Genomic DNA, 27,820 nt, shown 5'->3' with positions numbered 1-27,820 from the left:
GTGATATTTATAATAAAACAGCCATAGAAATATTTCCATTTCTAACTACAATGCTGTTCATCTTACTTACTACATACGCATTTTATGAAAAGGGGAAGAAAGCACATATTGGCCTATCTATTTTGCTGGCCTCACACTTCCTTAGTTACTGTGAAATGCATGATACTGTGAACCTCTAATATTGTAGAACAGAGTTAGGAACAGCATCCTGCATTGATGTTACCATTGCAGTCTCAGAGATTTTGCCAACTAGCTGAAAGGGCAGAACTGACAATCCAACCTCTCAACTATCCTCTGTCTCCCTCCTTTTTCTAGAACTCCACAAGTACAACCAATTTTAAATATGTTGTCCTGCATGCCTGTAACCAATCATACCTTTAACTTAGTGTTTCAGAATACGTGCTGGTATCTGGTGTCACATCTATTTTATGCTTAGAAGTTCCATGGTATTTTATCTCTTTTTAGTCTCTACTTTCTTGTCATTCATATCTCCATTTCTCCATAGGGGATTTCTGCTAGCACTAGCTACAACTGTGACGTTCTTAGGGCTCAACCTCAATGATCAATTTATTATTCTGTGCTAAATGTGTGCCCCTTTCTAACACGATTGTAAAGAAGAAAAAGATGGTAAAGAAGTGAAGTGTCCATATCCAGATGAGCTGATCCTGATTATGATTCATAAAGCATTGTATGGGGCTAATATAAAAGAACATGGTATGTCACCTGTCTCTTGGCCAGAAATCCCCTTTTACATTTAATACCACCTTAGATTAACGGTCATTAATGTTTATGGCTGCACATGGGATGTTGCTAAACACACAACTACCGTTTACTTTTCTGCAGTAGCTTCTGGAAGTATAACCAACTTTTTGAATTTCTGTATGCAATGGCTGATCTGCTATCAACACCTAATCTTTCCCATACAATACTGTATAATTATCATAAATTAAAAATAGTTGCAGTTAAGAAACAGAAAATACTGCAGCAAACTATGAATAAAAAGTCCGATGAATAACTAAACGAATGCCAGGATGACAAAAGAAATCTTGGCCCCAGGTAATTAAAAATAGTAGACATATGTATATGTATTCCCTCATACATCCACTTTTTCTTTTTTTAGCATGTAAATTCTGTGCTTCACAAAGTGTCATAATAAGCCTGTTTTGCCACCATTTGTATACACGTGTGGCTCATTTTAGCACCTAATTGCTTCCAAATAGATTAGCTATCAAAACCTGTGCCACTGCTCCCATCCCAAAGTGTACTGTCAACTGTACAATGGTACTAGACATTTACGTGTGAGTCAAATTTAAAATGTAGGCTGTCCAAAAAGATACTGCTGTCAAACACTGTTTTACCTGAATTCCCTTTTATGACCACCGGAGCGGAGAACAGTTATTGCTTAGGTATACTTCTGAGACTAGAATGGCAAGATTCTACACATAAAGCCATGCTATAAGATGATGTTCTGAAAGACTAAACTAGAAACTGAACTGGGGGAGAGGGGAAAGCGAAAATGCTACCCAGACAGAACATAAAAGTAATTAAAATATTTTTAAAAATAATAACATGCAGAACATAAAATGTGCCTTTATCTAATAATATCTTGGTTCACATCAGTGTTCCTTTTCTTCTCTATTACACTTTTATTCATTCTTAGACATCAACCATAACAACAAAAATTCAAATACTGAACTACTAATTAAAGAAAGTAATATTTATAAGGGTTTAGTTTATTCTGCAGATATGAACACTTAATTTAATGCACAAATATAATGAAAGTAAAAATTCTTTTTAAAGCTCAGCACAGTACTATGTCAGTCACTATTCAGTGAAATAAAGAAATGCCTTTTATTTGCAGTACAGCAATATTATTCCAATAAAATGATAGATACAAAATGCTTGCAAAACAAGCAAAAATCTTTTTAGTGACAACTGGCAATGGCATCCATCTAAAGATGCAATTTTAAAAGTACATGAGTCTAAGGAGACTGTCAGAAGAGGGAAGTTAGCCATGTGTTTTTAACAGGCTTTCTAAAAGATAAAACTGCTTAAAACACCATGAAACAGACTGCAGTCTGGCACCAAAAGCAAAAGCATCTCAGTATACAAGGCAAGCTGGGTTCACTTCACTGTTTTAGATTGCACTAACAGAGGTAATTAGCATAAAATCATGTGGTATTACTGCATTGCTACTACTTGTTAGAATAAGCAACATGGGCTAGGGGAGAAAGAGAGTTAAAAAACAAACAAACTTGCAGCTCTTACTCCAATATAGCTCAGTAATCCAAAAATACTTATCTACTCTGGTGATGGGTAAACTTCAGAATGTTTGAGTAAGGGGACTGTTGCCCCCTTAGTAACATTCAGTGGGGGTGTTTTAGTTGCTAGGTCCCAGTACTAAAAAGGGGGAAGGGTCGATGGGGAATCAGGACCCTGAGACTGACAGCCCCCAGGAACAATGGGGAGAAGCCAATGCTCCAGGTCAGCCTGAATGACAGGGCGGGCAGGCTAATCAGGGAGTCAGGAGGCCAGGGAGGTCCCGTCCTCTGTGTGAGCTGGAATTGCCTGTATCACAGAGAGTGGGGCCGAGCTAAGGAGAAAGCAGGGTCCTGAGCTGAGCTGGGGAGCAGAGCTGCAGCCCCAAAGCCAGAGGCACAGCCCAGAGAGAGCAGAGTTGCCCTGGGAAGAAAGGTGCAGCAACCAGAGCCAGAGGGGCAAGAAAAGCAGCCCAGGAAGCAGGTCAGTGCTGGGAGCAGAGTCACAGAAGCAGCCTGCAGAGCAGACCTGTCCTGGGAGCAGAGCTGTAGCAACCAGAGGCAGAGGGGCCAAAGGAGCAGCCCAGGGAGCTGGAGGCAGAGCAGCAGCAGCGCTGAGACAGAGTGGTGGAGCTGGGGCTGGAGCAGTCCGGAGCTGGGTGCGGTGAGCAGCTGGGGAGACTGAGGGGGACCCTGGGCAGCAGGCCCAGCACAGGGAGACACCTCAGCCAAGAGGCTCTGCAGGCCAGGCTTGGATCGTAACCCCGACAGGGCGGTGGCGACACTGGGAAGAAGGGTCCTCCCACTTAGAGCCTGAGAGCTGATGCCACCACCAGAGCAAGTATCTAATCTACAGCATCCCTGCAGCAAAGCCAGGGCCTGAGAAGAAGGCCTGGGACTTACAAGGAACAGACTGTGAACTGCCCTGACGTTCCAGAGACACTGTTTGTGATGTTCCCTGCCACAGAGCGGGTTGATGTGTTTCCTTTAACCTTTCCCATTTTTCCTTATTTTTTTAAAAAATTAATTGTTGATTAACTAACTTGCATTTGCTTTAACTTGTACGTAATGGTCAGTGGGTCAGAGAAGTGCCCAGTGCAGAGAGAGTACCCCGGAGTGGGGGTACCCTAGCCCCTGTCCTAGGTGACCACAGCAGGGTTGGGGGTCGAGCCCTCCCAGGAATCCTGGGCCCAACCTTGTTGGGGTTATGAGGACTCTGCCAGACAGGAGAGTGGAAGGGGAGTCCTCAAGGGCAGGGAGGCCACTGGGTAAAGGAAGTGGGAGCGAGGACTCAGATCCTTTCGCTAGCACACTTCACCGGGGTAGTGCAGAAGCAGGAAAGTTCCCCACAATAGCGGGACTATTCCCCCGCTTACATTTGGATAAACATCCAAAAGTTCACTTACTTATTTGAACGTATCTGAACCTCTTTGGTCTGGAAATCACAGACTGAATCTCACAAGAACAGGCTTTCAGTGCAAGATTCCCAGTACCTTCTGGTTTTGGCCAGTAATGAACATTGAGAGAAGAGGCTTTCCCACCACACTGCTGTGCTGCTCTTTCACCTTTGATCCTGATGAATCAAGAAGTACTAGGTGCGGGAGAAGTGAAAAGGAAAAAAAGCCAAAATAGTATTTACTGAAAGTTTTGAAATTCAGAAGTGATTAACTTCAGGCAGAGCCTTATTATACACAAACTGGTTAGCCCAATCCCTTATATTGTTTGTCTGGAGAGGGGTGGGGACTTCCTTGTATTTATTCATTCATCAATTTCAGAATTTAAGCTTTTTTTTTTTTAAAAAAAAAAGATTGCCTATTTATCCCTTCTGGTTGTGACGATATGTGCGGGGGTTCTGAATGTGCGGGGCTGAGTCAGCAAAGAGTGAAACAGTGGCTCTATGGAAGTGGTTCTCAATCTATTTACAATTATGGGCTGCATATGCAGCCCACAGTGTGTTATGTGGGTCGCATCCAATACTACCTGTATTGCCCTGAGGATGTCACATGGGTCACAGCTGAGTGCTGATTGGGCTGCAAGTGGCCCGCAGGCTGCAGGTTGAGAACCACTGCTCTGTTGGCTGACTCATCTCCATGGGTAAATTAGGCAGTAAACTTTCATAGTTCTGTTTTTAAAACGAACAGCCTGCACATACACACAGTGAAGAGAAATGACAAGTAGATATACAACATGATTCCAGAAGCTTAAACCCCATCAAATACACAGGACTCAGAACTAACAAACCCCCTGGGCTGTATTGGTGTTAGCAGAGTGGCTATGCAACTGATGTGCACCAATTTTTTTCCCTTCTGCCTATCTTAGATACATTTCATTATGCATAATTTACTTGGGCTTTGTGCAGGAGGGTTCAGCATTTGGACCCTAGAGAATTGTGAACCATACCCATCCATCTCAGCTAAGCATTAACTCTGAAGCATAATGGTGTTAGTTTAAAGCCAACACTGTTAACTCTTTCCCTGCTGATAACTTTAGCTGAAACGTGCAGCTACTCTGGTACTGTGAGAAGAGCTTGAGACTGTGGGCAGAGCTTGATCAGAGTAACACCAGTTCCCCACAGTCCCATCCACAGCAGGACTTAATATAATATCCTTTACTAGAAAGGATATATAACCAGTAAAAATGAATTGACATCAATAACAAAGAAGAAGAAAAGGACACAAGGAAATTAAAAATGAAAAGGATTTGATTATTATGTGGTTAGACTATCTCTAGTTTCATCCTTCACTCACCAAGATCAGGTTGTATACACATAATGGGCCAAATCCAGCAATCAGTGAATGAAGTCAGTGGGAATTTGGGCTGAATAAAAATTGCAGGAATGGGCTCAGTTCTGCATGTGAAACTAGAGTAATCTAATATATATCTTTAGAATTCTAGAAAATAGTTTTTCCAAGTAAGAAATGGCATTATGACTGAATTAGCCTCATAGGCATATGTCAATTAAAAAACCTTTTCTCATCAAATTCTCAATTATACTTGATCTTAGTTGGGTGATTTAGATTTAAACCCTCATTTAAACTCAACTTGATCTATAAAAGGATGAAGATGGCCTCCCTATCCTTAAAGTGAGAAATCATCGTACCCTTGCAACTAAACTGTTTTACTACAGCTGCTTCTTATCTATTATTTACCATGTTAGAGTGGTCTCCAAGTAAAGAGTAAACATTTGCCAGCAGTAACCAGACATATAGTATCTGAAATAGATGCCATATAAAATTATAAAAACATCTTAGAAATACCAGGCATAGCTTAGAATGCTTGTTAGCTACTTCTGCACAGAATAGGAAACAAATCTGAGACACCTTAAATATCCTTGGGTGGTAAATATTATCAAATATTTTAATGGCCACTACTGTACATGAGTTTTCTACCCTGATGGCAATCATATCAGTGAAAATATTAGGAGATAGACACTGCGAGTTACAGTAGATACAACTTAGCTTCAGAAAATATGACTTGCAGAGCTTGGCTTTATAAGTTATTTATTGTTGGGAACTAGATTAATAGACCAGAAAGTGAGGGTTCATTTAGATTAAATGGAAAGCTCCAGGAACTGCTGATATAATTTTAAAAGCTTTGGCTTGTTAAGAAATATTAAAATTATTTCTGATACTGTTAAAAACCCCAACAAATCAGATTGGTCCAAGAAAGCTGATGGACATGTGATGGAATGAATTCCTGTGATCTGAACTGGGTGTGGGTGTTGCCTAATTGAGACTTGAGAGACATTTTTATGGAAAATTAACAAAAGGTATTTTATTTAACTAGCAATATTGACAAATCTTAACAGGGCCTCAAGTAACACAGTTGACCTTTCTCATCCCTGACCAAACACAAAATGCTTTCCTTTTTCCTCTTCCTTCATATGTGGGCCTGGTTTAAGCAGAAAACTGCTTCTCTTGCCTGCTAAAAGTCACAGGCCCATCAAGTAAGTCGGAATGAATTTGTTATATATGCAGCAAATCTGCCAAGCAGATGCTGATCCTACATCTCACAACTCTAAGTCCACTATGCCACTGAAAGGGTACTGTGATGTATTTCAGAAATGTATACAAAATATTACCTTATCATTACAGATTTTTATCTTGTATTTGCAAAAAGAAAAGGAGTACTTGTGGCACCTTAGAGACTAACGAATTTATTTGCGCATAAGCTTTCGTGAGCTACATCGGATGCATCCGATGAAGTGAGCTGTAGCTCACGAAAGCTTATGCTCAGATAAATTTGTTAGTCTCTAAGGTGCCACAAGCCCTTCTTTTCTTTTTGCAGATACAGACTAACACGGTTGCTACTCTGAAACCTATCTTGTATTTGTTTCTTTTGGGGGGGACTCTCTGATGTTTCGCTTATCTATGATAAAAACAGATCAAGCTAATTTTTTTAAACAGACAAACACTTGCAAAATTTAGCACATGCAGGTGCACATCAACATTTGTACACTTCAATCAACTGACCATTTGCTTTTACAAACAGTTTTCTAGGTGTAATTAACGAATTTACACCTGCAAATATGGGTATCCATATGGGTTTTCTCCATCTCTGCCATTTTTCAAAATGTAGTATTATCACTTTACCCAAAACACAATGGGCTGACTTCAGCCTTTGGGGTGCACCACGGTGACCCTCCAGAATCGAAGTGGAGGAACAAGGCAGAGTGGTTGGCACACTTTGCGCAGCAGCCCCACTCTGAAGAGAGGCCTGAAACCAGCTAGTGCAGTTCATAAATGGGCAGGGCCGGATGGGAAAGGAGAAGATCAGACTGGCTGGGAGTTGATATGATTCACAGTATCTCCTGAAAAACTGCTGCTGAGGAGGCTCCTTTACAACCCTAGCTGAAATGTAAAGCTTCTTTCCCAGGGGAGGACAATAGCAGTACTGCCGTCTGTCATCCCTCAGGCATGAAAACCCCTTACAACATAACTGACCCAACAGAGGTATGTGGGTGCAATGTGTGACATTTGGGCAAAATCAAGTATGGTAAGCTTGAAAAGTTTATTTCAAGCAAGTGCTAAATCATTCTACTTCAAACTACAGTATCCTGAAAAAGCAATATGAATTCAGACCACTCAAATTCTTTACATACTTTAATAAGAATCAGTGCATCCTAGACTAGGATAGAAAAAGAAGAAGGTTTTACCAGTTTCATGATGAAGATGACTTAAACGATTAATATTTTTCTATATGCAATGGATCCTTTTTATACTGCATGTCTGTAGAAACAAGTTTATATCCCGTCCTTGGGTTTGTATGTACTTCTGAGTGCTGCTGTTTATATGGAAGACAATTACTATATCAACACATGATGAGCAGATGAGAAAGGCAAAGACATGCACTTATTTTTTGTCAAGAAACAAACTTTCTCCAATAAATATCCCTCCGCCACAGATGCTATAGCCAATGTATTTGATGTCTTATGCATATCAAGCCATTTTGATATGGGATGATTTAGTTGAGGATTGGTCCTGCTTTGAGCAGGGGGTTGGACTAGATGACCTCCTGAGGTCCCTTCCAACCCTGATATTCTATGATTCTATGAAACCAAATCTTGCTGCTGCTGCTACTTCCATAACATCTCTAAATTCCAGCCTTTTCTTTCTATCCACACTACTAGAACTCCTGTGCAGACCTTATCGCCCTCATGAAACCTCCTCCTCTCTATCCTTCCTGACATCCACCTCCATTCTCCTCAGGTCCATTCAAAACACTGCTCCCGAGGAATGTTTTGAATAGATTTGTTCCTGCCCCGTCATTCTGACCATGTTACCCCTTTCTTTGAATCCCTCCACTGGCTTCCACTTCTTCACCACCATTTCTTCCCAGGATTCCGCCTTTCCTGTAGGCAGTGGACTGCGCTTAATTGCATTCCAGCAACACACGGAAGGTGTGGATATCTCCTCCAAAATCAAAGAATCATCAAATTTTGACTGTGGTACAATCTATGAGTCACATCACAGGCAACTGCCCCATTTACAGTAACAGTGGTGGCATAAGGGGGATCCACTTAGTTACTCCAGAAGCATTTGAATGACTTTCGAATCTCAAGATTCAATTATAGTCTCAGCCCATTGCTTTTCAAATGCCATGTGAAAGAAGAAGATGACCACATCAAATACAAGCTTCTAGTCCATACTTTTAAGGCCCCCTATAACTTAGTCCTGCCCTTATTTTTTTATTTCAATCTGCTCCACCAATCATACCATCCTCCAATGCTTACTTGTCTGTTTCTCCCAAAAGGACCTTTATCCTTTCTTTTCCATGGTACTGAACTTGTTTGTAGAGACACTACCCTGTCCTTCAAATCCTCCCTCAACACAAACTTCTATTGTGATACCTATGAAAAACTGCTGAGTGATAACGGCTGTTATGGATATATGGCTGTTATACCCCATGTTTACCTTATATTTTGTGTATTTATATTTATAACTTATAAAAAGGTAGTAAATTGACCAGATTGAAACCATCTAGCTGTAGCTGGCCTGTATAAACATATGTTCTTATTACTATTTTCCTTCCTCCCTCCCCAGTTCCATCCAACTGTTTGTTACATCCATTTGTTGTACCTAATCTTAGTTTTTAAATTCTTCAGGGTTGTCTTCTACTCTATATTTGCACAGCAGCTATCACAGTAGGGTCTCAGTCGTGACTGGTGCCTCAATGTACAACTGTAATACTAACATTGATGGATTTACTACAGGCAAAAACAAGGTTTTGTCTACTGTTTTATAGGAAGACAGAATGATTGTCAGTCACATAAACAACAGTCCCTTTACTCATCACTTGACCTTCTGATCTCTGGATCAAGCCCTACCTTTGAGGTTGACAAACCAGCAATACTATAATGCCAGATCTTAGAAATGTCTAAAAACAAAGAACCTTTGATTTGGAGCAATGGATGAGAAAAACAGTAACTAAGGAAACATTTCTTTCCTAACATAGCAGATTTCATAGGAATTTGTTAATTTTAAACTGAGGGGTTCGCAATCCTCAGAATATACTTAATACTACAGCTAAGCTTCCAAAATTACGAAAGACTCAGAATTAGAGCTTATTACACAAGTGACTTAAACAATTCAGAACAGTGACATGTTTAATACAGAGCCCACCATTAAATAGTCAACATTTTTGAGCATCTGCTGTGATGGCGACACTGCAAAATCTACTATGCTAATTATGGGAAAATACTGTGGTCACTGCAGGTATTTGGGGTGGTGAATGTTGGGTTCTTAATGGATTTCATCGTAGTTCATTTCTTCCCAAAAGAGCTTTACAAACAAACTATACAAGGACCTTTTATTCCGCAACTGAAAGTAACTTTTTAACAGTGCCCAGTACTATGCAATAGTATTAAAAAGAAAAGAAGAATGCTATAGTCAATTGAAATTGCAGGGAGAATTTAGATGGGCAGATTGTAATGACCAGAGCTGGAATTTGCCCTGGGAACTGAGGTTGGAACCTTGGGTTAATGTCTAATCTGAAATATGTCATTCACAAGAGAGCTCCCTCACATCGTGCTGGGACAGTGGTTCAGTATGGATCCAGAGGAAAGAGCACCCTCTACTGAATTACCAATACCACTTTCTGTGGCACCTTTGTATTAGAAGAACTGATGCAGTCAAACCATGAGATGATCACAGAACAAAGTGGATATTCATACTTACCTTTCCACAGCACCATGAGTTGCTACAGTAGAGGGAAGACTAATTTCCACCCCATTGTTAATGTTTTCTTTTTACTGATGAAGGGGCAACTATTTATTTATTTATCTCTATATTCTGTGTGTGTGTGTGTATATCAAGAAGTGGTTGAAATTTTAAATTAATGGTATGTATGTGTGTACATGACTGTGTGTGAGAGAGAGAGACAGAATATAAATGGAACATACACCCAGTTTTGAAGCTTACATTTCATAAATCATCTTGTGTGACTTAATGAAAACCTCAGTTTAAGCAGAATGATCCCTCTAACATAGGTTGTCCCTATCCCTTTGGCAGAAACAACTAACCCCAGGGACAGGAGATGAGGGCAAATCATACATGCTGATGTAATTGTTTCACACTTTCAGTTCACTGCTATTATAGTACTAGTCCCATCTACTCTGGTATAAGACCTCTTTTTTGTAATTAGCAGACCAAAGTGTTCGTGTAAAAAAAAAAAAAAAAAAAACCTCTAGATTCTGAGATCAATCTAGCTCATATCTGTTAACCACATGATAGAAGATTAACCTGATAATGACTTTGCCTGTTTTTAAAAAATACAATTACCTGAAAATTATTGGTGTAATGGTTTGCTTCCCATAGAATTACAGTATGTGCACAATATGGATCTCTGAAGATTAGAAATCTAGAGTTGAAAAGCCCTTTAGCTGAACAGAGGAAAAAGCAAAATATCTACTCACGTATATGACATTTCTCTGTATTGATCACAGAGACCAAAGAAATGTGCTCATACATTCTTCTGTATCATAATATTAGTCTTAAATGTTGCAGCTACAGAAGCATGGTCTGGACAACTAGGATGTAACTGTCTAGCCAGAGAGTGAGGGCTGTCAGCATTTCCCTGCCTATTTTCTTTTTCTGTTTTGTTACACATTTCTCAAACATTCCCTCACATTAACAAACTGAGAAGAGATCTGTTGTTGTCTGGAACATAGTCTTGATCAACCCACTGTGTCTGATAAGTTGTCTGGCTGTGCTGGAAGAAGGACATAAGACACTGGATGTGGTTTATTTAAGCTGGAACTTTATTCCTATATGTCTGGGAATAACAATCAGATAAAAGTGTACAGTGCAGGTAATTCCACCATCATTTACATATACCTGGGGATAGGCTGTTGTCAGCCCTACCCCTTTACCCATCCTGGTCCCCAGCCAACTTGCTGTTGGGACCCCTCACCTTGAGGGTCTATAAAGGATGGCGGTTGGCTCCCTACTGTACCAGTCAGAGGAACCGCAATCCTCACCTGTTTCTGTGCCTTTAAAAAGAAAAGGAGTACTTGTGGCACCTTAGAGACTAACAAATTTATTTGAGCATAAGCTTTCATGAGCTACATCGGATGCATCCGATGAAGTGAGCTGTAGCTCACGAAAGCTTATGCTCAAATAAATTTGTTAGTCTCTAAGGTGCCACAAGTACTCCTTTTCTTTTTGCGGATACAGACTAACACGGCTGCTACTCTGAAACCTGTGCCTTTAAAGAATACCTCCTTTAAATCCTTTATCAATCCATTTTATCTGATCACCATATCCCTTCCCTATAAAGGACCTGCACTGGACATCTGCCTCATGCTGACATAATGAGTTGTGACATCATTGCCTAGCCCCTGTTTCATGTTTGCCCCAGTTAAGCCCCCAACCATCCTGAAGAAGGTGAAAACCCCACCTTGCCTTGGCCATGCTGGCTGTGAGGGAAAACGTCCTTCCCAGCCCTCTGAGAAAGGAATGACTAGCGTAATTCCCACAGGTATTTAACTACGTTTCTGGGTGGGAGTTGCTCTGCCTGGTCCAAGTAACAGAGGGCTTTTCCTGCACTGGGGAGGACGTAAATGGTCCCTCCTCTCTTCGGGTCACCTGGGGTGGGGGTGATGGGTCAATGTCCCCACGCTGACCTAGTCTGAAACTGCTGCAGCCAGTCACTTTGCCTATCTAGACCTTAAACAGGCCACACACCTTCTCCTACAAGCGAGACAATGGCCTCCACTGCTTAATGTGTCGTGAGGTCATTGTCCAGCTTGGCCAGAAGGAAGACATAAGACACTGGATGTGGTTTAATTAGGCTGCAACATTATCTCTAAATGTCTGGCAGAACCTGTGCTGGGACACCATCAAATGAGGATTAAGGGGGGGGGGCTATCAATGAGGGAGTGTTGGCCCTCCATACCAGGCATAGGAGCCCTGAACGTCCCCCTGTCTCTGCTCATTTAAAGAATATCTCCTTTAAATCTTTACCAATCAATTTTATCTGATCACCATATCTCTTTGCTATAGAGGATCTGCACTGGACACTCACCACAGAGGCACTGGCAATTAGCTTGGCTGCCTCCCCCACGTATCTAGTTGGGTTTCTGGACATCTACTAATGCCTTCTTTAATATTGCCAAAAACCTGTCAGCTCCCAAGTCTCACAGGTGGACCCCATCCTCCCTGAATAATTCTGGTGCCCCGTATGCTATGTCCAGATGAGAAATTACCAACACCCTTATGCCATCTATGAATTTTGCCACCTCCCCATTCACATACCTCCTAGCTTTGTTGACTGATGGGGGCTTCACACCTCCCTGCCACACCCTGAATTGCAACATATTCGACGCAATAATATTTTCTCATGGGAAAAGCTCCAGGATCTGCCCCAATTCCCTCTCAGCTCTGAGCATTAAGGCCACCTCTTTCCATGTTCCCAATCATTTCCCCCAAGGTGAACCACAATCATACCAGGTGCTTGTTCACGGGCCACCACAGTGTACATAAGGGGCATTAGCTCATCTAATAACATGCCCCTCTTCCCATTCCAGCTCAGGACTGCTTCGTCACTGTGGCCCAGCTGTGAACCTCCAGACAACCTGGAAAGCTGCCTATACACCCAGTAAACTATACTGTGGCTGCAGAGCCACACCACTATCTGCCAGCATCTGGAATGCAAATACACAGGAAAATTAACCCTGGTTCCCCACCTGGGGTCACACATATGTTCTGTATGCTTCAGAATGCCAACTCCCAATTGTCTGAATTGCGCTAGCCCTCACATCCAGCTGGACCACTGCTGTTGCTGCCCAGATCCTGAATGAGTGGGAACCAAATTCATGAGCTAGAAGCCCCAACCTCATCAGTCCCCATCTTAAAACAGTAACAAACTTGCATGTTGTGAGGGGACTCCCGTCACCATGAATATAGAGGTTGCCCATCCCTCCCTGGCCTTATTACCATATATGGTCTCACAACCTCAACAGGGCAGATTGCGGGCTCGTCACTCTCCTGTAGAATAATGGGTTCACCCCAGGCTCCTTGATCCATCTTTGACTTCTTCAAGATTAATATCACTGATCACCCCTCCCAGTGTATTTCCCTCAGTTCCAAAGCCCTTCCAGAAGAGTCCCTACAGGACACAAGTACTAGTTCACTGATCCTAAAAGCTCCAAAAAATGCTACCAGAAATGCCACCATGAACAAAGCCAACTTTTGTCCACAATGACATATGGGCTCTAGGATCTGCACCAGATCCATAAGCATATTAACAGTGACAAGAGTATGTGCATTTTCCTAGGTGAATGGAGATGGTTGATGATGCCAGTTGCTGGGTAGCTAATGACACCATGTGCTGCAGTACCTGTTCCTCCTGAAATTTCACAGAATCGTTAAACTTCTCTCATAGATCCATAGTGTTTGTGGAGCCACCAATATCTATACTACACAGACCACCCTCCTTCCCAGCCCGAGCTTGGGAGCTGATGTGGTGAGGGTGAGAGGGAGAGACCCTCCATCTTCCCAGCCCCAGCTCGGGGGGCTGCTGTGGCAGGGGAGAGAGGGCACATCCATTGCATTAGAAAGGTAAGACTACTGATATTAAAATATGAGTTGTGTGCCTTTATTTGTAGAACAAAAAACCAATTATTATTAAGGGTTTTTTTATATAGTGCTTTTATCCAAAGTGCTTTACAATAGTTAGCAAACGGTACAAACTACATTCAGAAAGATCATTAAAGTGGTCCGCCGAGACCCTCGGCAATTTTCAAGTGGTCCGTGAAAAAAAAAGTTTGAGAACCACTGGTCTAGAGCTATGCCAAGTTGGTTAGTATGTGCAATGGCTCTGTTTTTGAGAAATCGCCATTTCCGTGTGCATACTGGTGATAGAACAAGTGCTTGGAGGCACCAGAAGAACAGCCTCCTGCAAGGATCAGTATTATCTCCAACATTCTTCAACTTATATTCAAATGACCTAGCATATACTGCGTCTCGGAAGTTTGTTTATGCAGATGACATATGCCTCAGCACGCAGTCACACTCCTTTGACATACTTGAGAGTGTTCTGATTACAGATATGGCAGCTATGGCCGATTTTTGTCATCGGTGGCACCTAATACCAAGTGGAAGTAAGACACTGTCGAGTTTCTTCCACTTACATCATGCACAAATGGGCAAAGAGCTGAACACAGTTCTCAATGGTCAACAAATAAAGCATGATTCACACCCAGTCTATGTAGGTGTCATGTTGGACAGAACTCTCACATATCGTGGCCATCTTACAAAGACAGTGACTAAGGTCAAAATGTGCAACAACCTGCTTGGAAAGCTGACTGGAACAACATGGGGTGCCAATGCCCAAATGTTACACACTTCAGCCTTGGTACTCTGTTACTTAGTGGCGGAGTACTGCACTACAGTACGGGCTCGCTCATCTCACACAAACATGTCAATGTACAACTTAATTCCACTATGCGTATTATTTTAGGCACACATAAATCTACTCCTCTACCATGGTTGTTGGCTCTTTGCGATATTGCTCTGCCCTGTGTTTGCAAAGAGGAAAGCATAGCAAAGCTTGTGACAAAATTGTGTGATATGCCACATCTACCACTATTTAAAGACTTTTTAATCCACTACATGGTCATCTGCCCTCATGTCGCCCACTGTGGATAAATTTACCAGGTGAGGGATTTATGGTAGAGGACGCATGGTGAGCTTCATAGTCTGCAAAGAAAGTGACTAATAATTATCTTGTATCGGACCCCATTCAACCTCAACCAGGATTTGATTTGCCGCAAAGGCAATGGAGCCTTCTCAGCTGGTTTTGTATCGGACATGGAATTTGTGCTGCAGCAGAATTTTGGTGGAAATTTGGAGACAATCCTCTATGTCAGTGTGGGCAGCCAAAAACCATGACACATATTGCTGAGGACTGCAAAATGACTCAACTTCCTGGAGGGCTTCATGCCTTGAACGTTGTTAAGAGTGCGGTGGCTTGGCTTGACCAGATTGTGTACGACAAATAAATAACTACACATGGTAAACCTTTTAGTGCTGCGGAAACAATTTTGGAAGCAACTGCCCAGGCTATTTGAGTCAATTCTCTGATGGCTCCCCCACCTCCAAATGCAGTTAGTTCACCACTGAGAGTGTTTGCTTCCCCAGGATCCACGTTCCTTCCCAGTAAAGGGGAATCCATTTGGTAGACACACAGACCATCCTGGAATCCACCAACCCTGGTCCTGCATCCAACCTCTTGCCCATGTGGCAAGGATTCCATCCTTCCAGTCTCCCATGGCCCCTTAAGTCCCACTCTGTCCCCACCTGAGCTGGGTTTGGAACTCCCTCTCCCGTCTCCTCAAACACGTCTGCTATGGCTGGCTGTAAGAGGGCAGGGGACTCCCCACTCTTGTTCTCACCACTCTGCTGTGGCCCCAAACTCCCTCATCTGCCCCTTCTGCTACAAAACATCTTCTTTTGCCACTGTGGCCTGGAAGTGGGAAGCTTTTCCCCCCTCCTCCCTGTTCTCACTGGTCTGCTATGGCTCTGAACTGAATTTGAAACTTCCTCCCCTTCTGTTACCAAATGCCTGCTTCTACTGCTATGGGCTGAAAGAGGGGCGAACTATTTCCCTCCCCTTCCTTGTTCTCACCTGTCTGCTATCATGTGGCATCATGAGAGCTGTTGCTCTGCCTGGTCCAGGTAAAAGAGGGCCTTTCCTCCACTGCCATGGACCTAAACAGTCTCCCCATCTTCTGTCACTTGGTGGGGATGGGTCAGCATTCCCATGCTGACCTAGTCTGAAGCTGCTGCACCAAGCCACTCCCGCCCTTTCCTACAAGCCAGACAATACCCCCACTGCTTAAAGTGTGGTGAGATCATTTGCACGGTAGCTGTACCCCAAGGAGACTTATCAGGCACCTCCATCTGTAGTAGAGATTTAGTATCTTCAATGAGTCTCCATATTTTCATGGCAGACATGTCAGTTTTCTTTTTCTTAGGTTTTTGAAAACTAATTCTTTGTTTAAAACTACGAGAGAAACAACAAAGTTGAGAAACAAGAGGGAGTTGGGTGAGTGATGGATGATTCTGGAGCCACAACATCCAACATTTAATTCTGGGTTTGATAAAACTGACTATAAATTAGAGAAAAATAACATTGGCATTTTCTCCCCTGATGTAGAGATTCATTTTCAAACAGAGGGTGGATATAGATTTACAACTTCAGCCTGTGTAATTCTGCCTACGATGATCTATTATTTTAGAATCAAAGATACTCATTCTACCATATGACATATCACAAAATGTTACTTTTTCCCCATGTTCTCAGTTTTATCTATTTAAGCATATTTTTACCTGATACTTTCAGTATTCTTCAAAACCTTGCTGCTTCTATTATTCACTTACCAATAGAAAGTGTTCCTTATATGGATTAGACCAGTGGTTTTCAAACTTTTTTCTGGCGACCCAGTTGAAGAAAATTGTTGATGCCTGCGACCCAATGAAGCTGGGGATGAGGAGTTTGGGGTGAGGGAGGGGCTGAGGGCTGGGGCAGAGGGTTGGGGGGTGGAGGTGAGGGCTGCAGGGTAGGGCTGGGAATGAGGGGTTCAAGGTGTGGGAAGGTACTCTGGGCTGGGGTGTGGGAGGGCGTCAGGGCTCTGGGCTGGGGATGCAGGCTCTGGAATGGAGCCAGAGATGAGGGGTTTGGGGTGCACAGGAAGGGGCTCTGGGTTTGGGGGCGCTCAGGGCTGGGACAGGATTGGGCTGCAGGGTTGGGGCCTGGGCTTATCTCGGATGGCTCCCGGTCAGTGGCACAACGGGGGTGCTAAGGCAGGCTTCCTGCCTGTCCTGGCACCGCGGACCATGCTGCACCCCAGAAGTGGCCAGCAGCAGGTCTGGCTCCTAGATGGAGGCACGCAAGCAGCTCCGCATGGCTCTCGCCCGCAGGCACCGCCCACCCCCGCCTCCCCCAGCTCCCATTGGCCAGGAACCGGCCAATGGGAGTGCGGAGCCAGTGCTCGGGGCAGGGGCACATTGCGGAGCCCCGCCCCCCAGTCTAGGAGCCGGACCTGCTGGTGGCTGCTTCCGGGGCGCAGCGCAGTGTCAGAACAGGTAGGAACTAGCCTGCCTTAGTCAGACAGCACCGCTGACTGGACTTTTAACGGCCCGATCGGGGGTGCTGACCAGAGCCGCCGTGACCTAATGCCTTACAGTCTGCGACCCAGTACTGGGTCGCAACCCACAGTTTGAAAACCACTGGATTAGACAGTTCTCACAAGACTGCATATCTCTATTGCCTAAGAAAAATGAGCTAGGGCTCAACATTCTAACTATTAGCCCCATCTATCTGAAATGGTTCATGATCAGGTGGATTTCTCATAAGAATTTAACTTTTATGTGTTTTTCTTTTTTAAAAATGGAAATTAAAAATTAATTATATTAACTAACTATTAATTCTGAAGAGAAACATCTTTAAAAGTGAAGACTACAGACATATACTTGGCGTATGCTATATCCTACATCTGTTTAAATGACCAGCTTACATAGTCCTTGGCTTCCAATGGTTTTGCTCTGCATTGCTATGCAGTACACAAAAATTTGAGTCCTAGCAATCACTGGCTATACACACATATAGACATAAACATCACTGGTTTACTGAACCTATGAAGTATTGGGAACAGAACTCACAACCTGGTCTAAGAACATAGTCTTCTACCACTCAGGCAAAAGGGGAATATCCATTATCAGTAAGTAGTATTAGGATTTGTATCTTCTTTTCAAGGAAGATAATTACAATCTACTAGACACTTCAGCAGATAGTGAAATTCCATCCAGCAGCAGAATTAAAATAAATACATAACATGGAAGTTATGTTATAGATTCCAAGGTGAGAAGGGACTATTATGATAATCTAGTCTGACCTCTTGTATAACACAAGCCACAGAACTTCCCCAAAATAATTCCCTTTGAACAGTGCATATCTTTAAAAAAATCCAATCTTGTTTTAAAGATTTCCAGTTATGTAGAATTCACCATGACCCTTGGTAAATTGTTATCTAGCTTCAACTTCCCGCCACTGGATCTTGTTATACTTTTCTCTGCTACACTGAAAATCTCATTGTCAAATATTTCTTCCCCATGGAGGAATTCTTAGAGTGTGATGAAGTCACCCTTTAACCTTCTCTTTGTTAACCTAAGTAGATAGAACTCCTTGTGTCTATCACTGTAAGGTATGTTTCCTAATCCTTTCACAATTCTTGTGGCTCTTCTCTGAATGCTTTGCAATTTATCAACAACCTTCTTGAACTGTGGACACCAAAACTGGACACAGTATTCTAGCAACAGTTGCACCACTGCAAAATACAGAGGTAAAATAACCCCTCTCTACTTGAGATTCCCCTGTTTATACATCTGAAGATTGCATTAGCCCTTTTGGCCACAGCATCGGACTGCGAGCTCATGTTCTACTGATTATCTACCATGACCCTTAAATTTTTTTCAGATTACTGAAGTAGTCACATAGCCAGTAGGGGAGAAAGTACATCATATGCTCAATATCATTATTGCTCAGAAATGACCCCTCTGTTGACTGAGGAGCAACGCTGCACCAATGTAAGTCCTGTCTAGTCCTCTTCTGCTGAAAATATGGTGAAACTCACAGGAACTTAAAGAAAGCCAGTTAAAAAGCAGGCATCTCAGACATTTCCCAACGTGGGAAAACACATAAATATAAACATACACCCCCTCACTTCTAATTACTTTAGTATACTTCTAATAGCAGCTTCAATCAGGAGGAGAAAAAACAATTATTACTTTATACGTCTAATAGCCTGAATTAGAATAGATGAATTGTTTGTTACATTTATCAGCAGTAACATCACACAATGAAACTTCTTAAACTGCAACACATGAGGTGAGTCCGTTTTTCTTTAAATGTACTTCTCTACTGATAAGAAACAAAACATATACTCAAATTTATGCTTGATATACTAGTTGTATGGTTATTCTAAAAATCACAAACTACCAATTACTACTAAGGACCCTGGTTAATGTTAGAAACTTCAACACATTTGTAAGTGAGCTTTAAGTATTCCTTTCCTGTTTTTAGTTTTCATTTCCATGGTAAAAGGTCAGGGAGAGAATGCACTGCACTGTAAGAAGTTAGGTATTAACAACATTTTGAAATCCCTCAAGTCCTCCACAGTATTCAGAATTGAATATACCAAAGCTGAGTTTCAGGATATAAACTATTACAAAACTTCCGTACAATACAATATATAATCTCATAAGCCAAATCAAATTCCTGAATGCGAGTGCTGAAGATACATTTCTAGAACAGCAGTTTCCCTCTTTCCTTCCCTCTCTCTGTTTGCTGCTATAAAATATGCCATAGTACTGGGAAAACACTTTTTAAAAGTCCTAGGGGAAAAGTTTCCTAGAGTCTTAGAGATCTGTAAAGAAACAGAAATAGGAAGAATTTCAAAGACCAACTCCTTTCCTGCAGTCTCTCAAACAAGGTAAAAAAGAAAAATACCCCCTAGACATATTCCTTAGATTCTCCATTATGCTTCTCAGGGTCCCCATGGCTTCTGAAGTACATGTAAACTGAAATCTAGAGTTATATTTCCCATTATGTTTTATTTTTTAATTAATCTTTCAGCCCAAAGCACTAGATGATCAGAACTATTTAGAGATATGCATTTCACTGCAGTATTTGCCTGTTATCCATTACAAGGTCACATCCTATGCGGTGGTGACAATGTACGAAATAGCCTCCAGCTAGTGTCTTTATGGCAGTGGTTTTTGTTTGTTTGTTTGTTTTTCATGGTGGAGGAACCAACTATAAGGAAGAATTTCTCTGAGTTTTCCATTTTCCACCTGGTGGGAAAGAACTGTTACCTCGCCATATAAATAATTAAGGATATTTGGTCAGTTTAAGTTAGGCCTCTGATTCTCCCAATAAAATATTTTAACACCATCCCTCTAGACTTTGGTTCTCCCTAGTAAAATTAAGCAGAATTTTTGAATAAATTTTCTTACATTTTAATTTTGGTTAAGCATTTAGTCTTTGGCCATGGATGAATCAATCTGTTCAGAGATAATGCAGTGAAATGAATATGGGAATATTATCCAGTACACCGTCATATTACAGAAGGTGAAAACTTTTAACTCTTAGTTAGTCTGTGTATTTTAATGGACTGAACCACAAAATCAAGGTTTGCTCCACTGCCCACTACCCTAGAAAAGGCCATATGACATTGGAGCTCTTCTAAGCAAGTCAGTGACTCAGGATATTAGATCAGTTTCAGTCTGGGTATATAGGTTTGTTAATTCGCTCTTGTTACGCTATTACTCTTGATGACTCCTCCGCAATCTCTAAGATCCTTCCCAGAGTTCACAGCCAGGTAATAGGAGCTGGACATTTAACTTAATTCACTGGTGACACCAAACACCATTTCACAGAGTGGTCCTTAAAAATGGCAACCACCACCACAACTTGTTCCCCGAGCATGAGAATCAGAGAAACTAATTTATAAAACATCTCTGGAAGTGGGAACCTTGAATTTTTCTATAAATTGGAGTCTCCCATGTGCCTAGGTGCTGAAGTTACTGGACTATTCTGCGAATTGCAAATGGAAGAATCAATGTGGTTTCAAAAATAAATCCATTTTTGTTGATACCACCACTGAACTTGTTGCATGATTTGGATGAGTTTGTGTTGTTTAAACTACTCTTGCAAGTATCACATTGGGCAACTGGTAAATATTATAGCCATCCTTGATAACTAATGCACACCAAATGATTACAGATGTCAATACTTTGTTTTTGAAGTACATGTTGTATTCAATGCATGCACTATTATGGAAGGCTTAAACCAGAGCAAAAAGATTTGTGGCAAAGCATACAACCTTCTTCCCACTACAATGGCCATCCCCTAATTAGGCAATGCATCTGATAGTCATTAACAGGAATGAGATAATGAATCACTTTCTCTCTTCTTTGTTAATTTGCTGTAACCAAGCGGCTAATGGATGTCAGAGCTGAGTGATTGCACTGATTATAGTGATTTATAGTTGCAACAAAACAATTTAAAACCATTCTGATTATTCATGTTAAAGATGCTTTATGTTTTGTTTACTAAATGTTTTATGTCCCTTTCCTGCCCCTTCGCACTCCCTTACACACTGTGAAAGAGGTCTTCTTGGAAAACTTGAAAGTTTAAGCTTTTTTTTATTGTTTCAGAGTAAGCCATTTCATTTTGTTTATAAAAAAAGAAAAAAATTACCCAGTAGAAATGAAAAAGCCTTAGGGTGGAAAGAAAACTTCAGTGGTGCCTAAGTTCAAAAGAAGACGGAAATAAGAGGAAATAAGGCAAACTTCAAGCCACTTACCTTGGGGCTCCCAGTCCCTTCCTCATCCTCTGCAGACACATCAGTAGCCAGTATCTCTGCTTTGATGATATCCAGAGCCCTAAGAATCCAGCTGTGTTGTCGTTTGATTTGCCTCTGTAGTTCCTTCCACTGATTTGCAATCATCTGCAGCATGTCCTTCAGTCCTTCTCCAAAATGAGGAGGAAAAAAATGAAAGTTGTAAACTTAGCTACATCTTTAAATAATATTCTTTACACAATGGCTTATCAGGAAATTTAAAAGAAAGAACACAGCAAATATTTCTGTATACTCAGAAAATGAGGCCAGGAACTATTGTGTTCATACTGCTAACACTACTATATGGTCATATCATCTCTTTTAGCTCACAATTAGCCAGAATGTTACATTTTAATTATACCTCAGCTCAGAATTTAAAGGAAAATAAAATGTCACAGAACTAGTGATTTATATGTAGTGGGGAAAGCCCAGGAAACTCCCCCCTCTAGCTATCTCTGCCCTGGCTCTAAACATTCAATAACTTCCTAGCCAGGATGTAATATTTCATCCCTCCCACTCCTTTGTATATTTTCTGTGCTTTAAATTATTATTTTCTAAACATACTGCAACATACACAATTTATCTCAGTGTACAGCTTTGAGACCTTTGCTGTGGCTTCTCTACCCCCTGGGAATTATACCAGTAACTCACTGATTTACTATAGCTTTTGCATTAAAGAAGTTCTGTCTGTGGCTCTCAAGAAATAGGTGTAGATTGTGAAACAACAGCTGTAATGACCAGAAAAATGTAAACAAAAGGACAACCGCAAATTAGATGAAAGGTATGCTAAGTGGGCCAAAATTAAGACACCAATACCCAGTAGTAAAGTATGATGATTAAAACCCTACTATTAAGCTAGTCATGCTAACGTCAAAAATAGTATATAATTATGCACCCAGATTTAAGTCCTTTTCAGAAATAGACAAGCATAATCAAAGGAAATAACTATTTTTAAAGTATTTTGCGAATAAATTAAAACTGAAGTAAGAATTAGTTTACATAAGTAACAAAAAAAAAAAAAAGAAAAAAGAAAAAAAAGAATCCCCCCCACCTTTACCAATGCAATTACCTGTGCAGAATATATATATGAAACCCTAATTCATTATCTTAATGTTATTTCCCTAGCACCTATATCAAAGAACATGTCAGTGTGAGGTTTTCAGTGATGTGATTTCAATTGAAACTCAGCTGAGCAGCAAGACCAAAATAAAATGAACAGACTATTTGAGGTAGTATTTCATTTTATAAGTATCACAGCATTGTAAGCAGTATATGAAACATTTATAAATCTTGAAGGTCAATCTGATAATGTAAATATTAATAATACATAAGGAAGTGAATATATGCAGTAATTTACAGCAATGCTTCTTCATTCTTTAATAGTCTGGAGACATAAAGACTTGCAATATTTCAGAAAGATTTACCTGATTTGTGAGATACAATAAGCTCAAGAAGTTGACATCCTTCTTCTACCACAGCTTCTTTTAAAGCACAGTGGCTATCTACATTCAACTTAAAACTCTGCAAGGAAAAAAATATGAGCATCAAATGTTGGAGAGGCAGCAAAATATAAAACCTGTACAAAATTACTTGCTACTTTTATCAAGACCCACAGCCCCATTTACAAAATAGCCAAACAAACTTGCAATATTAAAAGCTATTGATATTTTAGATCTGGGATCAAAATATTTCCGTGAGAATAGCAAAGTGCATCTGTGTTGAAACAGCTGACAAATCTAGAAATTCATTAGGTTTTATGAAAAGTCACATCCTGTAGGCTGTATCTGGAGTAATAGCGTTCTATAAAACACACAGTTTATGCCATCACATCTGAGCGCTCTCTCTCATATTTCCTTTGAAATGTTGCTAATAATACTATTTATGAAACCATAAAAATGTACAACACTGAATATATTAGCCTTATGCCCACCCATACAAATCCATTAATATTGTGGTTCTGACTTAACTTCCATCTCCTTTTTCAAACAAATCATGCTGCATCAGGTACCCTCTTCCTTAATTGATAAAACAAATGTTTTTAATCTTTTGGGCATTAGTATCGTTAACTAGCATTATTATTATTTTACAATGAGTCTCTAATTATCACATTTGCTTTGAAGAAATTAATTACATTTTATTCTGCAAATTATACTATAAGCTGTTAACATAAAGATGATCTGGAAACAGGGGTTACCCTTTCATCAACAGGCATGATATGCCACTTTGATATCTCCATTAGGTAAGTGTGAACTATAATTTATAATTTCTTATCCAAACAGTTGAGAAAAAAAACAAAGGAAGAGGGAAATACTTGGAATGTTTAATCATAATTCATATGTGGCCCTCAGTCCCACAGGCAATTCTTACGGTCATCTGTGGGAGTTCTGCGTGAAGAGTGAGAACAATAAGTACATGGCCCTCTGGATGAAAGGGTCATTCTCCATCTGGGAATGAGTTTGTTTGTAGATGTTAGACTGAACTGTGCATGTGCCCAACTGTACTTTAGTTTCTCCACCAACTGCCCTGAATTGCTCCAAATCCTACTAATTAACTACCAGGCACCACAAAATATCTAAGTTTCCTTTCTGAGGGAAACAAAGAAAACATTTGCAAGTAGAATAGAGCAATTCCTGCCTGTCACCAATCCGTATTAAACCCAACTATAGCAATTTGAATTGTATCATGTGACAGGGAATAATGCAGTGTGGCCTTAGGATAAAGCATTGGTGGGCATTAAATACCTACAACTTGTACAACTGCAGGCGTCCTCAAGGCAGCGAGGGGGCCCCCCGATATGGTGACTCAGTTACGTGTCCCTGGTGACAAACACAGTTGCAGTGGAGCCAGAACACACTCCACCTGTTCAGAGAATGCAACTTTGCTCTACAAAATGGCGTCTTCCAAGTGGTGTGATCTTGCACACACTGAATGTGAGGTCATGCTGCATGGAGGATGCCATTTTGTAGAGCAAAATGGTGTCCTTTGCAAAAGCAAGGGCACCAGAATTGAGCTTTGCAGGGGGCCTCCATGGGACAAATGCTGCCACTGGGAGAAAGCAAGGGAAAGGGGGGTTGGGGGGGAACGCACCAAAGCTATAATAAGAGGATCATTTTTATTTGATTTGTTGGGGTTTGGGGAATTTTGTTGATCAAGTGTGGTTACATAGAATTCTGCTCTCTCTCAGAAAACATCCTAACTGATGCATAGAATGCTCATTCATACAAACGGGACTTAAGCATTCAAATAGAGGACAAGGCTCCAGCTTCCAGAGATAGCGTATGTTTTAATTATATGGGAAGTTGGAAGAATCTGTGTTGTTCCATTATGTCTGATTATTAGGGAACATGCAAATAAGCAAAAATGGAGGTCTGATACTATGCTTCATTTCTTAAAATACCAATTTTTAAATTTATTTAAAAATAAATAAATAATGGATTTACTTGTACAGTTGCAGAAAATTCATTCTATACTTAAAGAGTATGTGCTGCAGTTTTAGGAAAGATGCACACTATTGTTCATACACAACAGAGGTTGAATCCATGATTTAAGTATTAAACTCAGCTCATCTTTAACTCAGCTGCAATTGGTGCCGCTATAATATTCCTATTGTTGTTTTGTTTGACGGAGAAGAACTGTTGCCTGCATAGCAGCACAGTTTGAAGGAAAAGAGGGAAATTTAAAATTCTAAACATTAGCAGCAGCTTCATGAAAAAAAGTCTTGTGTTAAAATTGTGTTTAACAATGCTTTTATTCCCAGGAAAACTCAATCTAGTAACTCCCTAAAACTAAACAGGCATTAAGTGCCTAATAAAAAACCTGAAGGTATACTAAATAGGGTATGATACAAGTACATGAAATACTTGATAATAGATAGGAAACTCTTATTGTGTACAAATGTCGTGAATATTCTTTACTTATACAACTGTTGACCAATTTAATTACAAATTAAGTACTATATAATTAGAGGGCAATACTGAATATATGATTATTTCAGTGTTAACACAAGTGTAGCTTGCATGGTAATTATTTTTGGATCTATAAAGTGTCATTGGCCAGTAATTTGCAAAACTATGAAAATACCACAGTTACATAATATATGAAGTAAGGCTTACATAACTTAAATAACTGGCCCTGCCAAAAGAATGACTGGAAACCAGAGTGGATAGATTTAAATCAAAGTAATTTAAATCACCAATTTTAATTATGATTTAAATGAGTAAACAGGAAACTCTGATTTAAATAATCGATTTTAATCTTATTTTGTATGCAGAGTTTTTAGTTTTTTCCCTAAAGAAAGGTTCTCTAGTTGGTAACCACTAAAACATGTTGTTTTACAAGTAAATATAGATTGCATACTAAATTTAGTACATATTTTTGCTGTCCAAGAAGATACAGTATATTGATTAAATTTATTTAAGCAGTAATATAGCTTAATTTACATTTATTCCGACTCTTCATTTTTACTTTTTTATTATGTTAGAAAATGGTTAATCATGCATTTCTTAATTACTAGATGATTAAATTTTTACTCATGATTTGTGTCATTCTATTTGGAGGCAAACAACAGCATTTTAATTTTATTAGTTAAATAAAACTACCTTAAATATGCTGGATAAATAAGAAAAAAAGTTTATCAAAACATGTTTTGCACTTAAAACTAACTGATTTATTAAAGAAAGGAAATATTATCTATACGTAGTGAATTGAACTGATAGGTCACCATGTCCTTCAAGACTGTAGAATTAACAGATTTTTATCCTCTCACACCTAGTTTTTGTTCATAAATTGGAAAAGAAAAACAAGGTTTCCTGCTTTTTCAACTCCCAATTAGTCCCTCACATTTGAATGAACTAGTCATTGCCTGAACTAGTTGGATAAACTGAAAAGAAGAACATTCTCTCTGCACCTGTGAAAGAGGCTACTGCTGTCAAAAGCTAGCTTAGCACTTCAACAAACCCTGGTTCCAAGTGCTTAACCAATGACTTCCATCCGTTCATTGCTTCTACTTTCTTTAAAACTCTGACAGTAAACTCAATGTTTATAAAAAATCTGACATTTTTGATTTAAAAAAAAATACTTGATTTTTATCCACCCAGCTGGAAAGCATTTTTTAAAATGTATTCACCAGCTCTTCACAAAAGAGAGTTGCCATTTTAAACCCAAAGGTTGCATTCTCTATTTAGCATCCATGTAAACAGCCATTGCAAACTATTGGGATTTGAATTCTCCATTGCTAATACAGCTGGCAATACAAACTCATCCAGACACTAAGGCCTGCTGTTGAAATTAGCAAAGTATAGCTTTTCAGAAATTCTTTTGAATGATGTGTCCTTTAACCGGTAAAAATATTTTAATATTACTATTAAAATCCAGATAGGGAAAATTATTTTTTGCCTGGGAAATTGCTGGTTCCAGAGCACTACATGGGGAAACGTTCCATGAATCAGTTTGACGCAGACAAAACTGTGTGAATAGACTGAACCCCAGCCCATTCTCAGAGCACACAAACTCTGTCTTTGTGTTCAGACTCTCACCTCTCCCAGGTGTGTTACTGGGCTGTCAGAAACACCACCACAAATATATTTCAGACTGAATTTGGCTGTCTCTCCAGGACTTCCTCAGTCCAAGGACCTGGTTTCCTTCTCCCCAGAGAACTACTCCCACTTCCCTTGTTTTCAAGGTGGAATTATTGAGCAGCACCTGCCACAATGAGTCAGCAGAACATAAGCAGCTTTATGAAGGGTTCTAACCCTTGCTAGCAGGATGAGTTCACAGAAATGCACTGTTGTATGCCATTAGTTTTCTGGAAGCCATATTTTATAGGTACAATGGATTTTTATAACATCTTGTTGGTGGGTTTGAATAATTTTCTCTGTTGCCCTGAGGTTACTTTAATTTGTATTGTTTAGAACCACTCAGCTTTACTTTACTCTTACAGTCCAAATGTGAACAGTTCACAGGATATCCTATTATACAAAAGAAATATCTTCAGAATGTGGTATAAATGTATAGTGCTGGAATCTTCCTTCCAATAACCAGTTTGTCAAATAGCTGTTAAGGTCAGTTACAGAGCTTGCACATCCATATGTGGTAGCTGTTTCTTCAAGATAAGTGACAATGAATGTCATGTACTGGATTTCATATCTAAGGCCATAAAGCA

The 27,820-nt window shown here is 40.3% G+C and overlaps 1 protein-coding gene across 4 annotated transcripts in view; it reads right to left on the bottom strand.

Annotated features, from left to right (window-relative positions):
• Positions 1-27,820, bottom strand: part of AKAP6 (A-kinase anchoring protein 6) — a 393,441-nt gene that overhangs the window by 168,609 nt on the left and 197,012 nt on the right. For 3 of the 4 annotated variants that reach the window (XM_074955832.1, XM_074955831.1, XM_074955833.1), the window contains 2 exons: positions 23,085-23,181; positions 21,625-21,791 (listed from right to left, as the gene is read on the bottom strand). In XM_074955832.1, the coding sequence (XP_074811933.1) occupies positions 21,625-21,791; positions 23,085-23,181 (264 nt within the window). The remainder of the gene's footprint in view (positions 1-21,624; positions 21,792-23,084; positions 23,182-27,820) is intronic. The other variant, XM_074955834.1, reaches the window with a different exon arrangement.

This window comes from Natator depressus, chromosome 6 (assembly GCF_965152275.1).
Source record: "Natator depressus isolate rNatDep1 chromosome 6, rNatDep2.hap1, whole genome shotgun sequence".
Classification (NCBI taxonomy): Eukaryota; Metazoa; Chordata; order Testudines; family Cheloniidae; genus Natator; species Natator depressus.
This window is presented reverse-complemented; position numbering and strand designations above follow the sequence as displayed.